Genomic DNA, 17,229 nt, shown 5'->3' with positions numbered 1-17,229 from the left:
TCTTTTGCCAATTCTCATCAAAACTTACTTAAAACATAGAGCTTGAAGGACTGCCGTGTATTTTACTTATTCAAATTCATATAAACAAATATGTTGCAGTATTATATAACAAATTATGTCTTCATAGAAAGAGACTTTGCACAGCAATGCAAATTTAAGAAAGTGTCACTTCAAGCACAAAATCCTTTAAGGGGTTGTAACAACTGACAGTGTGGGAAAAATGTTCAAATGTAAAAATGGAAATCTATCAAAATACTAATTAAAACAATTATTTAACAAGATTGCTCATGATCCAAGAGTTTCAATTACAATGTCCCTTTTATTTTAAAGTTCTCCAAGAAGCTGTGGCAAGCAGCTGTGTGGGTATTTGTACATAAACAGATTTTTGAGGACTATTAATTAAAACAGACAAACAGAAACGCTGAAAGTTATTTGTTGTGTCCCTGAATAAAGCATATTTTTCTGCTGTTAGAATTCACTGGCGCATTTAATGCGATTCTCATATTTAGTTACAGAAAACAGAAGATGTTTGGATAAATAGAAAAAACATTAGGAGAGTATAATTAAGGTTTACCAGCCTTAAAAGCTTGCGCTAAGTAGCCTAATTATAAAACACTAATAAATCAGATAAATTTCAGTCTTTATTATGAGAAAAACATTTTTTGTTCAATTTAAATATAAAATAGATAAATAAAAAGCTGGATAAACAATGTTATGAATAGTTTGACTTACAGAGGAACAGATAAATCTAATATTCACCTAGTCTCTCTCTGCCAGGTTTACTTTTTTTTTGTTAGAACTTAATCTCTAAACTTTTTTTTCCACTGAAAGATTCAAAACTAGATCCAGAAAATCAGTGCTGACTTTCAAATCAGGCTGCATGACAACATAACTATTCCCTCAGCGAAGCAGCGCAGCTCAATGCTGATTAATGAGCTGAGGTCAGTGTCTGCAGGAGGAAGCCACCATTATCTCTAACACTGTGTGAATTTCTGAATGGAGATGGAATCAGGAAGAAGCAATCAGTGTTAATAACAATGAAAGGGCACACACTTCCTAAGTCTCCTTTCCGCTTTTCAATTGTCTCTGTGACAAAATAGGTAAACCCAACTTAGCTACTTTTTGAGTTTGTGATTATGAAAAAAAAAAGAAGGGGTTTCCATAAATTACAAGTCTTCTTTAGCTTTGACATGCTTTGTGGATCACATTTTCCAGATGATCTCACAAAAGCAACTTCATCTGACAAAAGCGGTGACAACAAGGCGTGTGGAGGACGGAGTGTGGAGATCACAGGCTTGAAAAAGCTGCTGTATGAAAGCAGTAAAGCAATCTTTTTTATTTTTATTTTTTTCTCAGCCACAATGCTGTCAAAGTCACCTGTAAATAAGTGGGTTGTGATTAACTGGTGGGCATGTGTGTGACAGTCATGGGTTTGCATGCTTGATATTCAGTTTGTGGCATTTTCTGTTGAATATTTAAAAGCAGATTAAGTCAAGCACTCCTTCATACTCAGTCACACTCTTCTATGTTGACTTGTGCAAAGCTAATCTCCTTCAGTCATTATTTGAACCACAAAAACTGTGTGGTAATGTGCTTATCTGCAGAGAAATACGCCCTCTTGGGTTTTCCATCTCATGTTTTGATACGTGATGCTACATAAAAGTGCTGCAAAAATGATGCTAAACTCTTCCAAAGGTTTGATAGCTTTCATGCAAAATGTTATAAATGTAAATGAACATTTGTCCTTTAGCCATTATAAATTGCACACATGTAGAACTTTGCCTTAAAAGAGTTCATAAGTGACTGTTTCTGTGTGGAAGTAGCAGTGGAACAGTGTAACAAAGAAGAATAATGAACACGATTCTGTGTGCTTTTGTCAGATCAGAGATCTAACGGAGAACATACGGAAACCTGGGAGAGCTTCATTAAACTTTGGTGCTGAAGCTCCCTGCCTCTCTTTTGTTAACATTTTCCCTGTTCATTTGTTTCAGAACTCAGATTCACTTCACAGTGGCCATTGATTTCACTGCATCAAATGGTGAGTGCCGTTTTCCTGCTCTGCCCTCATTTGTCTTCAGAGGTATGATTGTGCCATTTTTGCATCAGTCAAAAAAAACTTGAGTTTTCTTTGTTCTTGTGATATTTGTCAATGTTTTTTTTAAATACTTATTTTTTCCTCATGTTATTGCACTGATGGAAAACACCGACATGTGCATTTTATTTCAAACAAAGCATAAGTGATGGAGGGAATATGGAAAAACAACTCAAATAATCTATTATTGAAAAAGGAGATGCATTACATTGTCATGGAGTGTTGTAGTTCAAAATTTAAAGCACTTTTACCTCCTGCTTTGCAGCAGAGAATAAGAATGCTTTAAACTTATTCTAATTAAAAACCACTCTGACAGTAGATTAAACCATTTACCATAATTTTACTCATTTATCTGATATGTTAAATCTTATATGACAAACTAAAACTAATCAACTAAAAGAAAAAAAAAATTGTTGAAATTGTTAATATTTTTCTTCAAAAACATAGAGCGATAACGGAGGGATGGAAAAATTCCCATGTGATTCCCGAGCCTCATGTTGCAAGCCCCTGTTCTAGTCCATACCGTATTTCTATATGTTAAAAAATGCCTCCCACTGACAGTGCAGAAAAAAACCCTCCACTTTTTGTTGAAATGTTTTAAGGTTTTAAGGTTATTCATGGTCACAGAAAAGGACTCATAAGATGTAAATGTGACATTTAGATAATGCTGTTCCCCCTCTGAAACTTCTATCTGAACCATAATTTACCCCAGCTGGTAAACAGCCGTACCAGATTAACGTTTTGAAGATTTTTTTAAAGTTTACTTGAGGAAGTATCTGTTCGTGTAGCTGTACAGCTTCATCACGGGAAACCCAAACAACCTCAGTCAACTGCATTAAAGGAGCAGATTGGGTCTTTTTGCATAACATAAAACAGATCCTTATATATTAAAAAATAGGGTGGTTGTGCGTTGTTTATGTGCAGAAAATGTTTATATAAAGTCCAGCCTCAGCTTAGATTTAAGGCCTCCGGTTCAGTTTTGCTTCCTCCTTCCTTTCCCCTGATGCAGCTGTCAGCACTCTCCGTCTGTTGGATTGCATCACTGACTCTTGATTTCTCTTGTCTTGAAAGGAAATCCGTCACAATCCACTTCTCTGCACTACATGAACCCATATCAGATGAACGCCTATGCCATGGCCCTGAAGGCTGTCGGAGAGATCATTCAGGACTATGACAGTGATAAGATGTTTCCAGCCCTGGGATTTGGTGCTAAACTGCCACCTGATGGAAGGGTGTCTCACGAGTTTCCATTGGTAGGTAAACCCCTGAGTTCCTCTGTGCTCTGAGATTGAAGTTCAGGAAGTCAATCAGCACGAAAAAGACTTTGGACCTCACAGTGCAGCTGATTTTTGAGGGCCTGTAACAGAGTAAGCACATGCTTATAAGCATGGAAAATTACACCTCTACCATGCATAATTCAAAGTGTAATCATTTTCCTTTTATTATGGAAATAAGTTTCTTTGAGGCAGAAACCCTCAGCCAAGTTTATGAGGAATGTCTGCAGAGCATGCCTGCATCATCCCATGAATCAATTTAAAAATCGCAAATTAAGATTCATCCTACCATTTAATTAAAGCCTCGTTCATTTGTGCTGTAATTATTATAAGCCTTAATAGTGAAGTTACAGCCCAGGGTGTTTATTAATTATACCTCCTACATTAATTTAGAAATTGGTCAACAAAGAAACATTAAAAACAGTTAGAAGACATTTTAGAAGAATTTCATTGAGTGGTTCAGTCAAAGTCCCGTCTAAATGAACACGCATTCAGGTTTAACCCTGACTAAGAATTTGATAGGATCTACATGGAAAAAAAGGAGCAAAATCTCCAAATCTGAGATTATTAAACTTCTTGTGTCTTTATTACACAGATTCTAGGCTGCTAAAATGCTTAAACAAAGTAAAGAATGAAGGGTCTAAAAAAGGACGTAAAGGTGGATTTTATTTTTCTTTATGTTTTTTTTATACCCTCTAAGTACTTTGAAAACATTATGTCTATCTGAAAATTATTTTTTAAATGGGTTTTATTTATGTTTTAGGCAAATAAAATCAACTTAATAGTGGCAAGTTATAGGCAAATATTGACTAAGGGTTTCCAATCATCAAAGGATTCTTATAAATAATAAGAATTGTGTAATTATTTTTTGGTTCTCAATTAAAAATTTAGATTTAAAATAAATGAAAAAATTGCACCAGTATGCTTGTATGAGAAACTACAGTCTCTGCATCCACTCACCCCATTCACAGTGCAATGGCCTATGACAGCCTCAGTCCAGATGACCAGAGGGATAGGGTGACTCTGTTTTTGCAAAGTCTTAAAATATGAGAAACATTTACAGCAAAATTAAAAGTTAAATTGCTTTTCTTTCTGAAGATGGTTCATTCTTTTGGGACTTTGGGTTTGATCTGTCATCAGAGTGCAGTGTAGAAAAATTCATTGCTGTCAAAAGGCATTAAAAACTGCAGAGTTCAGTAGATGTGATGGGCTCGCAGCTTCTGTGGATCTAGTGTTCCACAGAATAAAACATCTAGTGATCCACAGTCTGCTGCTTAAAATGACATTTGATTGATGTGGTATGGCAGGGTTGCTGGACCATATGTTCATATCAAATAGTGTAAACTATTCCTGTGGAAGCACTCAGCACAGTGTTAAACTGTAAAACACATCCTGCATCTTGAAGTGTCGCCACATTAACTGTGCAGTTGCTCAGAACCATAATTTTGTCAAGATTTCCTGGATTGTAAAAAATAAATCAAGTGGTCAATTTCTGGGTTTCTTTTTTATTCCCTCATACAACATTTTCCTTAATGTTTTTTGTGTTGTTTTGTTAGATTAAGTCTGTATTTTTCAGGAATAAAAAAAACACATCAGTTTCCAAGATTTCCTTTAACATTTACCATTTTGGGGTTTTATGTAAAAATTATTGTGATTGCATGCTTTAAGTTTTAATTCTGTGTATTTCTTTTGTTTTTTCTTCAATCACACAAACGTGTGTTGATGTTTTCCTTACAAAGTATATTTCTTTAGGACCGGCTGTACCAATAAGAGAGAGGACTATCTCCAAATTATTTCTACTTTTTGCCTGTAAATGCAATATAAAAATATTCGTAATATGGATTTTATAAAAACTTTTATACATTATTTGGTGAAAAGAAAATAAATCACTGAAATACCATGCAAGTAAATGACTTGAAGTGTTTGTTTTTTGTACTTTTTGACTGGAAACATAAGCACAACTTTAGCGCCCCTTAAACTTTATTAAATACCAAAACTATTTTTAGCCCCATAGTTTTCCCCCAAATTAGAAACTATTGTCTTTTTTATCGTAAACAAGGTAAAACAAAATGATCTTAATGCAGAAACTGAATGTGATTTTCTGATGTGTTAGGATGCACTAGTTGTATTTCAAAGTTGTGTATGTTTTTCAGAATGGCAACGTTGAGAACCCGTACTGTAACGGCATGGAGGGGATCCTTGAAGCTTACCATCAAAGCCTTAAGTTAGTTCAGCTGTATGGACCCACCAACTTTGCTCCTGTCGTAAATCATGTGGCCAGGTATACAAACACAACCCCCCTGTTTTGTTGCATTCACAGTCATTTTACACTGTTACCTTTCCTGTGGAGGTGCGACCTCTGAACACAGCCTCACCATCAAAGCTTAGAAAGTAACAAACAGATGAAGAGAAACAAAGTTATTCTGTTTGGCTGAGACACTGGAAGTATAAACCAGGTTTTTGTAGAGGAAAATATTTAAAATATCTAATATATTCCAGCAAATTGAAAACACAGAACAGCAAAAGCAAGTCCAGCTAGTGTCTAGAAGAAAAGATTAGCCTTTTTTCAGTGTTAGTTTCAACACTGAAATCAGATTTTTTTTTTATTGTTTTGGGCAGCAATCATTTTCTCTCCTCTGTAGAGAGATGAAGCCAGTAATTTGAGCAAATAAAAAAAAAGAAGAAACAAATGCACAAACCAAAAATTTAAGATTTAAAAGAAAAGAGTGTTAAGATTAACAAATGAATACAATTTAAATGAACATATCTTGGCAAATTACTGTTTCCAGGCCCAAGTGTGTACTTAACCAGTGTGTGCAGTACAGCACATTATCAGAGATGAGTCAAACAGTGCCTTTTAACAGCAGAGGTAAATTACACTTACTGGCCACTTTAATAGGTACATCTTTCTGGTACCGGGTTGGACCTCCTTTTGCCTTCAGAACTGCTTTAATCCTTGGTGGCATAGATTCAACAAGGTACTGGAAACATTCCTCAGAGAGTTTAGTCCATATTGACACAATAGCATCAGACAGTTGCTGCAGATTTGTCGGCTGCACTTCCATGATACCAATCTCCCGTTCCACCACATCCCAAAGGTGCTCTAGTAGGGGGAAATCTGGTGACTGTGGAGGTCATTTGAGTCCAGTGAGTTTATTGTCATGCTCAAGAAACCAATTTGAGCTGATACCAGCTTTATGACATGGGGGCGTTATCCCGCTGGAGGTAGCCATCAGAAGATGGTACACTGTGGTCATAAAGGGATGGACACGGTCAGCAACAATACTCAGGTTGGCTGTGGTATTGTAACAATACTCAGTACTAAGGGGCCTAAAGTGGGCCACGAAAATGTCCTCTACACCATTACACCACCCACCACCAGCCTGAGCCCTTGAAACAAGGCGGAGGGGGATCCAAATTCTGACCCTACCATCCGAATGTTGCAGCAGAAATGGAGACTCATCAGATCAGGCAATGTTTTTCTAATCTATCGTCCATTTTTGGTGAGCCTGTGTGAACTGTTGCCTCAGTTTCCTGTTCTTAGCTGACAAGAGTGGCACTCGGTGTCGTCTTTTGTTGCTGTAGTCCATCTGCCTCAAGGTTGGACGTGTTGTGCGTTCAGAGATGCTCTTCGGCAGACCTCAGTTGTAACCGCTGGTTATTGAGTTACGTACGCCTTTCTATCAGCTGGAACCAGTCTAGCAATTCACCTCTGACCTCTGGCATCAACAAGGAATTTCCATCCACAGAACTGACACTCACTGGATATTTTCTCTTTTTCAGACCATTCTCTGTAAATCCTAGAGAAGGTTGTGGGTGAAAGTCCCAGTAGATTAGCAGTGTCTGAAATACTCTGACCAGCCTTTCTGGCCCCAAAACCACATTCAGAGTCACTTCAATCGCCTTCCTCTCCATTCTGACACTCTGTTTGAACTGCTACAGATTGTTATGACCATGTCTACATGCCTAAATGAGTTGCTGCCATGTGATTGGCTAATAAAGTGGCCAGTGAGTGTAGTTAATACTTTTGAGAAAAGTACAAATGTTGTATTTTGGAGTGACTCTCATTTAAATTTGAAAGTCATTCAGGCATTTAAAATCGGACTAATTAGCATATCAAAGGTTTGATGTTGAGGCTTGGACTGATATTGGTGGAGGTCCGTCACTGTCAGGCAGGTGAAGAAGACAAATGCCTCTTTAATCTGCACAGCAGCATTCATAGCTCCAGCTGCTGTCACTACGGGGCACGCTCTTTGATTAAAATGTCGGAGCTTCTTCGTCAAATCCATCCAGCTGGGGGGCGAAACAAAAGGCTCACCTGTGACCTGTCCTTGACTTACTGGATGATCCTCATTTTTTTTTTCTGTTGTGGCTCATCAGCCGTGGTCAAATAACTGCGATGCAATCTATAATGTTCTAAAATAGCTGCACTTGCATAAACAGTCTCATAAATTATTCATTGCCGGCGATGGACAAGAGAAACTAGGCCACACTCACTGTAGTGTCGCTGAAAGGGTTCTGGGCTGACCTGAGATTTCGAGTTCTATACTGCATATTTTACTACCTGTTACTCAACCACTACTACATGTTCACATTATCCATTTATAGAAGAGTTTCTTTTTTATTTTAAAGAGTGCAGCTTTTAGATATTAAGTAATCTCTCTGAGTTCTGGAAGGAACCATGAAAAACAGCCTTTTTTTTAAACCTTTTCAGCTGAATTGTTCTAACATGGACTCTTTCACCTCAACCACTCTGGGCTGATGGTTTCTTTGACCCAGGTATGCGGCTGCAGTGGAGGATGGATCTCAATACTTTATCCTGCTCATCATCACTGATGGAGTAATATCAGACATGGCTCAGACCAAGGAGGCCATAGTGAATGTAAGTTCTGCTTCAGCACTGGCAGCACATCACTGAACTCTCCCTCATTTGCTGAATTTCAGATGATTTTGTATTTTATTTTGTTCAACAGCTCCTTGACTCTTTCTTAATTTGAGGATTATGAAATGAGTGGTTGAGCAGATTTGTGGAATTATGGAATGTTTTCAGCTCCACTTGTCTAGCCCAACCCCTCAACCCTCCATGCTTTGTTGGTTTGTCCAGTGTTTTACCTTCACTCTGAGAACTTCAAGTGGCTCAGCGAAAATGAACTTAACTCTGGTTAATTGGTTTACATTAACAAAGGCATATTTTTTCTTTTTTTTTTTAAATTAAATATTCTTTGGTTGCTTAATTTGTATGTTGTATCTTTTTTTTACGTTTGGGTCCTGACAAAACTGCAGCTCTTGGAGTGACAGTGAGGTGGTAAGACTTTCATTTTGTGCTTCCTCGGCTTCAACCTGGTAGATCTTCGCAGCAGAATAATGCTTTGACCCACAGCAGACTGGGTTTAAAGGGAATTTGCGACTGTTAATCAAACCAATTGAACAGCCACACCTTCCTTTTAAGATCTTGTCTGCTGCTCTGCTCTGCTGAACTTGGGAACTGGCTTCTTCATCTCTGTCTGCTCAACAGAATCCTGGACGTCCTGCTTTGCCTTTTCGTTCAATCCCCGTGAAAATGATAAATCACAAGCAACACGCTATCCTGTCTGGTTTTGTTGCTGTCTTGTGTTTGGAGAGCTGTTTTAAACACATGACCTCTCATAATGTAGCAAGTTCTTTTAATGAGTTAATAGTATTGCATATTTTTAATCCACTAATCTTAAATCCATCTTCACCTACTAATATTTTCAAATCTCATGTCAGGGTAAAAACATCCTGTACTTTATCCATTTCAATCCTTTCCTTTAAGCTCAAAATTGAATTCTTGGATTTTAAATCATAAAAGTGGATATCTTTTCGACCTGAAAGGCCAAACCATAAATCAATTTGTTTCTGGCTATTCGATTATATTTGCAATTTGGCGTTCCAAGAAAACACAGGATGTCCTTGGTCAGACTCACCTCTATGATCTGCAGAATGTTCAAATATTTGTGTATTTTTACTGCTTGTTGTATTTCCCTTTTAGTTGAACTGGTGTGTTGGTTGACACAGAGTCGTGTGACAGAGTAAACTGATCCACAAATGTTTTCTTCTTACCAAAGTCAGTTTACTATAGACATGGTTAAGCATGACTTTAAAAAATGTTTTTAAATGTAAAAAGAACATTTACTGTTTGATAAAAACTAGCCCATTAAATCATGTACTTATTTAGGAGGTGCCCTCTTCACAAGCTGTGTCACCTGTGGGTTTTAAATTTGTTCACAAAATCTAAATGAAACCTTTTTCTTTTTTTGTAAATTTATATTCTGTTAAGTAAAAAAATAACATTGATGCCAAGAAAAATGTAAAGATATATTTTTATTTAAAAGAATAGCCTAAATCAAAATACTGCTACACTGGCAGAGTCTTCATACTTTTGGGAAACATATAAAAATATTGCACACTAACCACCATATGGCTAGGCTCACATCACCCTCAGCAACGATCGATCAAGCGACCGTGCACAATGAAAACTTTATGTATATGCGCGTTTTGGGCTTCTAGGTTCAAAGCTCTTGCATTCATGTGTTGCTATGCATGTTTTTAAGTCTGTTTTTAGCTTTTGAACGCACGTTGAAGTTAAACTAGCTGAACTTTGACCAATTAGGAACTTAGATTTAGTAGTGACGCATGGGTAGTGTTCTTTTCAATTCACTAAAGTGTCCAGATCAGAGAGGAGAAATTAATAATTGCGGTTTGTGCCCAGCCGGAATTATTTGACGCCAAGTCTTTCGTGTATCGGTATAGAGCTGGGAAACAAAGAGCCTGAAGCAAGATTCACGATATTTGCACCACTTAGACACTTCGCAACAAGCTTGTTCCAGATGCTGATACATGCACTAGTATTCCGTAGCGACAGTCCAGTGTGAACACCACATGCTAAAGGTGCGTTCAAGAACCGGCGTTCAGTGCATTCTTGCAACACATGCCTGGCATGAACGTAGCATCAGTGGTAACAGAAGTTTGGAAAGCCAACACTGCTGTGTTTTCATTTTCCAAGCAAAGCATCTACAATTTATATAGCATCACCCACGGCCGCATGTCTACAATTTAATCACTTTTGTTTGCAAAAAGCGTCTGAGGTGTGATGTTGATCTTATTATTTCTGATTCAATAAATGAAAAACAAATGGAATGTTTTTAGATCTGGAGAGTGTCGTAAAATCTCCTGATCAGAGCTGGCTTGTCTTCTGTGTCACTGTGGCTACACGTTCTGAGGGTGAGAGTACAAGTTCGCGCAGATGATGGAGTCTTCTCCCCTGAGCCACTTTATAGGACACACAAAGTAACAAATGGTGTAGACTGAATAATTCAGCTCTCAAAGCCAAATCTGTTCTGGCAATTATGGGTGCTGAATGTGTTTGTGATCTAGTAAGCTGGAAAATGGGTAAAAACCAAAGTGTATTTTTTTTCTTGTGAGACGCCTCAAGGAATGAATGAAAGGGAGGGAAAGATAAATTTGGAGAAAAGATGGTGGAAGGGAAATTGATGAGACTACAAAGGGGACGGTCCTTTTCTATTTACTCCTATCTGTGACAGGCTCTTTACACACGGGAGGTTTTTCCAGCAAAGCTGACCTACTTTTACCCTGTAAATGCATTTCAAAACCAGCCCATATCATTCATTCATGCCAAAGCTTTTTACATTCTGCACGAGTGCCGCCATCTGAATTCATGGTGCATAGGATCATCTTCAAGCGTTCAGAAGAGGATCATTATTGAACTTTCACATGCAGATATGATATTTGCTTACAGCCACAACTCTTAATTAATGCGGTTTAAAATGTGTTTGCATGCAGGAGTTGTGTGATTTAACACTGAAGGATATGTGTTGGATTTCTGTGAAAAGTTTTAGGAAACGTGGACTGTGGAACAAATGTCACCATCTTCTGGAAATAAAATAAAATAAATAACTATGCAGGAATAGTTTTGAGTATGTGAAAAAAAAGGTTCTCATTTTTTGTTTTTAAAGAAAAGTTTTCCTTTGAATTTGGAAACTGAGTTTTTTCATGGACATGTTTGTTTGTCTTTTCTTTACATTCTTCTATTTTCATTGTTTTATCCTCTGCAACTTATCTCTCTGTTTAGTTTTTTTCAAAATGAATTTCTGTATACCATATTTAATTCATTAGAAGATAAAACCTAAAGTATTCTGTAAAGTCGCTGACAAGCTGGCAAAGGCCTTCAAACATGTCGACTGTGTTTAGCGGTTAGTCAAAGTGTTTTGCAACACGCAGGCTTCTTCATCAAAACCTCTCAGCTGACTAGAATACTTTTTTGTTGCTTTTATACTGTTCGTGTTCTCTGGATGGTTCTGGCAGGCTATTGATAACTCAGAGATTTGCTTTGAAGAAAAACAGCAGATGTTTAAAAAGAAAACCTATTCAAATGTGGACTGACTGTTGTCTCTCTTGCGTGTTAACAGGCAGCTAAACTTCCTATGTCGATCATCATTGTTGGCGTCGGCCAAGCTGAGTTTGATGGTGAGATTACAAGACAATTGTGTTTTTTTGGATATGACGTGTAAACCCATATTACTATTTTTTTTTAAACTTTGTAAAATCTTTGAACACTTCAAAGACCCACTCTGGTGAAAATCATGTTTTTGATGTTTTTATGATGCTCTTGTGACGTTTTGTGAGGATGGAGGACATGTAATTAAAAAAATCAAGCTGGCATCTGGCTCAGAAATGTACAGCTGGATGGCTCTAATATTTCCACAACTCAGAGGTGAAGCTCTAATGAACTACTGCCATTCTGCAGAAAGGATATCCTAGAAAGCGACAGTTTTTTGATTTGGGGTAAAAACAGCATAATCATAATTAAAAACCCACTGGGAACGCATTTACATGAGATCAAAAGATGAATGGAGTGGGACTTTAAGTTAATTTTTGTATTAGTTTATTGGATAAAAACAATTTCCCGATTGTTACCGTCTTGATCGACCCGAAATTTCCGTTGAACAAATGAGATATAAAGGAATAATTGATTTGATGAGGATTTTTTTTTCCACTGTAGCAATGGTTGAGCTGGATGGGGACGACGTCAGAATTTCCTCACGGGGAAAGTTAGCAGAGAGAGACATAGTACAGGTGAGAAATGTGTGGTATTGTTTCCTCACATCCTTTCATCGTAAGACTACAACAGCACATGCAAAGGCACAATACATTACAAATTTCCTCTTTGGTCCATCAGGCTCCTTGACTTTACATGTAATATCAAAGCCCAGTGCACATTGTCATGACAGTAACTGTATGCATTTATCACATATGGAGCTTTTTCTTTTTTGGTCTTTTCTTAGTCTATAATTGGCATGGGGGCTAATGTAAAAAAGATGAAATTCTTCTTCTAAAAGTTTCCTTTCTTTAGAATTTGCATTTATATTCAGCTTTTATTCCATATTTACTCACATTTTTTGATTAACATATGATTTTTGACGGTGAAGGCTCTTAGTCATCAGGGAGGTGTGGTCTTGAAGTTGTCATAGCAACTGGACTGAAATTCATCTTCCTTGAAAAGTTTTGCCTCTTATACAAGTGGCTTCATCAGACTGAAGAAGCGGCAAAACATTTCAAAGAAGATTTTAAGTCTTTTTGCTATGATTCAGCTTCAAGATAAGATTTTTGACTAAAAAAAAGTATTTTTTTGTACATAAAGTTATTTTATGAAAGACCCACAGCTTTCTTTGCTTAGTTTTTATTGAATAAGCACTGATGTGTTTTCATATGATGATAAAATGTTGTAAGACCGACTTTTTTTGGTACTTTTTGCTAAATGAATTACCTGCCGAGGCTCAGATAATTTCGAAAACAGTTTAATGTGAATTATAAAAAAGCATGATAACATTAGTTCATAAGTTTGGACACTGGTTTGTGTGGACACAGTTGAGAAGTGTTACTGTTGTGGGGAAAAATCAGACAAATAGGCTTCTTTCAGCATGACTCAACAGAAACCCACAACTGAGTGAAATACAGAGCAAGAGCTCCATACATAATTTAAAGAGAATGATTCATTTATTTTGTGTGTTGTAACAGTTTGTACCGTTCAGAGACTACATGGACCGCACAGGTAACCACGTGCTGAGCATGGCACGGCTGGCAAAAGACGTTCTGGCTGAGATCCCTGACCAGCTGATCTCCTACATGAAGAGCAGAGCCATCAAACCCAACCCCGTCCCTCCACCTTACTCAACCTGCAACAACCCAGAGACCACCCCCCTCTGAGTCCCATCTCCACACAGCTTTGGAAGCAACGTCTGTTCTTTGAAGGGCAAAAGGAAGCTCTGTCTCTGCCCATTGGGGAAGTGAGTTCTGGCAGATCCAGAAAGGATCCATTTGGGTTTAAACAGACAGACTGCTGTGAAACCTGATGATGGATAGTTTTTTTCTGTTCCATGAGAGTTTAAGGAGGAGAGCTCAGAAAAGAGATGAGATGAAGGTAGATGGTAATTGCTCTCTGAACTGTCAGAGATTTAATGGATAGCAGCAATGGAGGATGGCCTGATTAAAGGCGTAAATATATTAGGATGTTGCATTCTGTATGATTTGTTGCACCTTTTTGTTTAACTAGAACATTTCGTGCATACTAGTTTATTTAAATAGTCTTACCCTGCAGTTTTACATCTTATATTTTGTGCCATGTGTAAACTGTCCCCATTTCTACTTTGATAAGTGTGATATATAAGCATGTAACTGACCTGTCCAACAAACTCATTTTCACTCATGGAAACGTTTGAGTGTAAGCCGCAGTGTAGGTGAGTGCCATACTGAGTTTTCTTATCAGGATTCATAGGAACAAAATGCACTAATCACTGTACAAAAAATAAAAAAGCACAGTGGTCATGACCTTGATAAACTCAAAACCCTGTTTTTTAAAAAGCCCAACTAAAATGAAAAATCTGGAATGGACAAGATAGTTTCTTCAACATGGCTTTAACTCGCTTTTTTTAATCAGGAAGAAATGTTTACACAAAATATACTAAAGTTATTTGCTAAGGATGATTGTACTTGTCAGAAATTAGAAAAAAAAAAACAGCTTTGTTTACATAAAAACAGAAATATAAAAAAATACAGTTCTTTTTCATTGTGAAAATAAAACCCAGGAGGTATATTGTGGTTACAAGAGATGCATACATGATTTTAATGTACCGTACATTGTTGTTGGGTTCTTTCTTTATCCCTTCTTGTTTGTTTATATTTATTATTTTAAGTTAAGCATATGTCAGTAAACCTGTACATTTGACAAAGTTAAAAGTAATATTATTTGTTATAAAATGTTTCATTTTAAATATAAAACTTTTTGGGGCTTTGTTCCATAATAATGGCAAAAGTAAATTTTTTATTACATAATTTATTTATTTGTAAATGCTTATTTACTTGTATAGTTGTTAATTTTAGGTAAACTGGGGCAAAACTAAATTATGCACTAAACTATTTGTTTGAAGTTTACACAAAAATAATAAGTTTGTTGCGTATTTTATTTTTATTGATCAGATCCTAAAATGCTTTTAACGGTAAAAACATCTATTTTTTGACTGACTTGAATTCTGTCCAACTCACTGGAATCTTTTTTATTTTACAGTTTAGTATTTGCGCATTTCTTTAGTCCTTCATTTGAGACAGAGCAAACATCTGGTGTCATCTCAACACAACAAACAATCTCATCACAAGCTTCTCTCATTCAAGCCACTCAATTCTCAATCCAGCAGTGCCTACTGTATTGAAACATATCCAAATTCAGTTTGCAGGTCTCATGTTCTAAATTATGCGAGTGTCTCCAGATTTGGGCCGTCGCAGCAACTGCAGTTTATGCAGCAGTCTGTCTGCACCGCTGTCGTTTTACCACCATACTTTTTATAAACATTCACCTACACCTTTTCAAATGATGACAGCTCAACGTGTCACCGAGCCTTTTTGAAAAGCATATAAGGTCAAGACTTGTTTACAATTCAGCTGCGGTTGGTTACATTGTCTCCAGGATATGTTTTTTTTATTTTTATTAGTTTTTTAATATTTTGTTTCTGTGAATTTTATGTTGATTGTTTTCATTTTATGAGTTGATTAACTTTGTTTGTATTTTTTAGTGCATATTTTACACTTCCATTAAATGTGGTAATGCAAAGGTCACAGAGAGTTCTGCAGAGAACCTGTCCAAAGGTACTGAACATGCAGACCCTCTCAGAACCCTTTTTGTAGTTAGAAATGTCATCAACAAATACATCTCTGGTATAGAGGACAAGATTTGTTTTTCTGTCAGCAGAACTATTCTGCGTTTAGATGGAAGCTCTCAAGCTTAGTTGGGTAATGCTTCGAAATTCAAATGTACCCATAAAAAAAGCCATTCATTTTAAGAGAATATATAATTTTTCTCTAAATAGATGCTAGTGTTTAGGTGAATTACTTACTTTTTATCATTCAGTTACGTTTTTGCACTTTGCTTTTTAGCTGGTGTGAATTCAACTTGATCTATGGCTTTTAGTTTGTCTGCATGAAAAAAGCAAATCTAGAAAAAAAGGAACGCTTTGACAAAGGATCAATTCCAAAAAACAGCTTTTACCACCCATTCTTCTAAGGTTCAGAAAAATGATTTTATTTTTCTTTAAGATTTTTGGTTTGCTACATCCTCATAGGGTGACAAAAACATTTTTATGGACACATAATGGAACTTATGCAATTGCAAAACAGGAGAATAATTTGTATTTTTAGCAGCAGAATGGTTTATTTTTTTCTAGTGTAAATGAATTTGATTTCAAATGAGCCTGAACTCTAAATATGTACATACGTATGACGAATGTTCAGGGCCAACATGTGTTCAGCTGTTTATCTTTAGCCTTTATAGACTATGTGCATGTTTGTGCCAAAACACCAGAGGTCAGGTAGTTTGATTTCTCCAGATTAGTGCATCTGCCACATGCTTCAGTTTTAGCTAGGGTGGAATTTGGAGTTAACTGCCACTTTGAGCATGTTTCATCTCTGCATTTCTTTCCATTCTGTTCCTAAGAGACACAAACTGTATGGGTTCGTATTGCTACTGCTCCTGTTTTATCCCAGGTTGTTTACATACCTCTCTTGGACTCTGACTTGCATGCTGAATAATTTCCAAACCAAGGGTTGGACCCGATATTGTCCTCTTAACTGTGGTTTGTGAAATGCTATGTAATGGATTGCCTTAATTGATGATTAATAAAATATTGATTACTTTGGCAGAATTCAAAGTGGGTTTTAACTGTGTCCCTGTTTAGCAAACATCATTTACACACGCTGCAACAACCTTTTAAGTCAATGGTAAAACAGTTTTCAAATGAATAGAAACTATGCTGGGAAGCATCCACAGGAGACAAGGCAGGTTCATTTGCATGGCATAATTCGCACCAGGTAATTTAAAGAATGTAAAGTGCTTTACAGAAGAAAAATAAACCAAGAACACACACTACACTATAAATAGTACAAAATCAGTAAAATCACAAGTTAAAAATTCCTTCAACATTAGAAAGTAGTTCGGAGTGAGGATGTAAATCTATTCTGCTCTGCTTTAAATCTTTTTCTAAAGTTAGGTTCACACTGCCGTTGTTCACATGCGCATTTAAGTGGCCACTCCCAATGAAAGGTTTAAACACGTGATTTGGGCTTCTGCGTTCAAAACTCTCAATACGTAGCTATGCAAGTTTTTATGATCGTTTTCGGGCTCTACATAAAAAATCGTGTGGCCATTAAATGTGCGTTGTGAGTTAAACAGGTGAAACTTTGACCAGCAGGGACTGGTGGTGACATATGGATATGGGCATAATCCGAATTGATTCCCTACCCCTACATTTATCCCTCCAAGCGAAGAGAGACAGAAAA

The 17,229-nt window shown here is 36.8% G+C and overlaps 1 protein-coding gene across 2 annotated transcripts in view; it reads left to right on the top strand.

The window, feature by feature from the left end:
• LOC101166794 (copine-5) overlaps positions 1-16,601 on the top strand; it is a 94,461-nt gene extending 77,860 nt beyond the window's left edge. For both annotated transcript variants that reach the window (XM_004070683.4, XM_020704604.2), the window contains 7 exons: positions 1,992-2,038; positions 3,164-3,345; positions 5,520-5,647; positions 8,146-8,248; positions 11,814-11,871; positions 12,407-12,480; positions 13,423-16,601. In XM_004070683.4, the coding sequence (XP_004070731.1) occupies positions 1,992-2,038; positions 3,164-3,345; positions 5,520-5,647; positions 8,146-8,248; positions 11,814-11,871; positions 12,407-12,480; positions 13,423-13,611 (781 nt within the window). In that variant the 3' untranslated portion in view covers positions 13,612-16,601. The remainder of the gene's footprint in view (positions 1-1,991; positions 2,039-3,163; positions 3,346-5,519; positions 5,648-8,145; positions 8,249-11,813; positions 11,872-12,406; positions 12,481-13,422) is intronic.
• The last annotated feature ends 628 nt before the right edge of the window (positions 16,602-17,229 follow it).

This window comes from Oryzias latipes, chromosome 7 (assembly GCF_002234675.1).
Source record: "Oryzias latipes chromosome 7, ASM223467v1".
NCBI classification, from domain to species: Eukaryota; Metazoa; Chordata; class Actinopteri; order Beloniformes; family Adrianichthyidae; genus Oryzias; species Oryzias latipes.
Note: the sequence above shows the minus strand (reverse complement) of the source record. Positions and strands in the feature narration are given on the sequence as shown.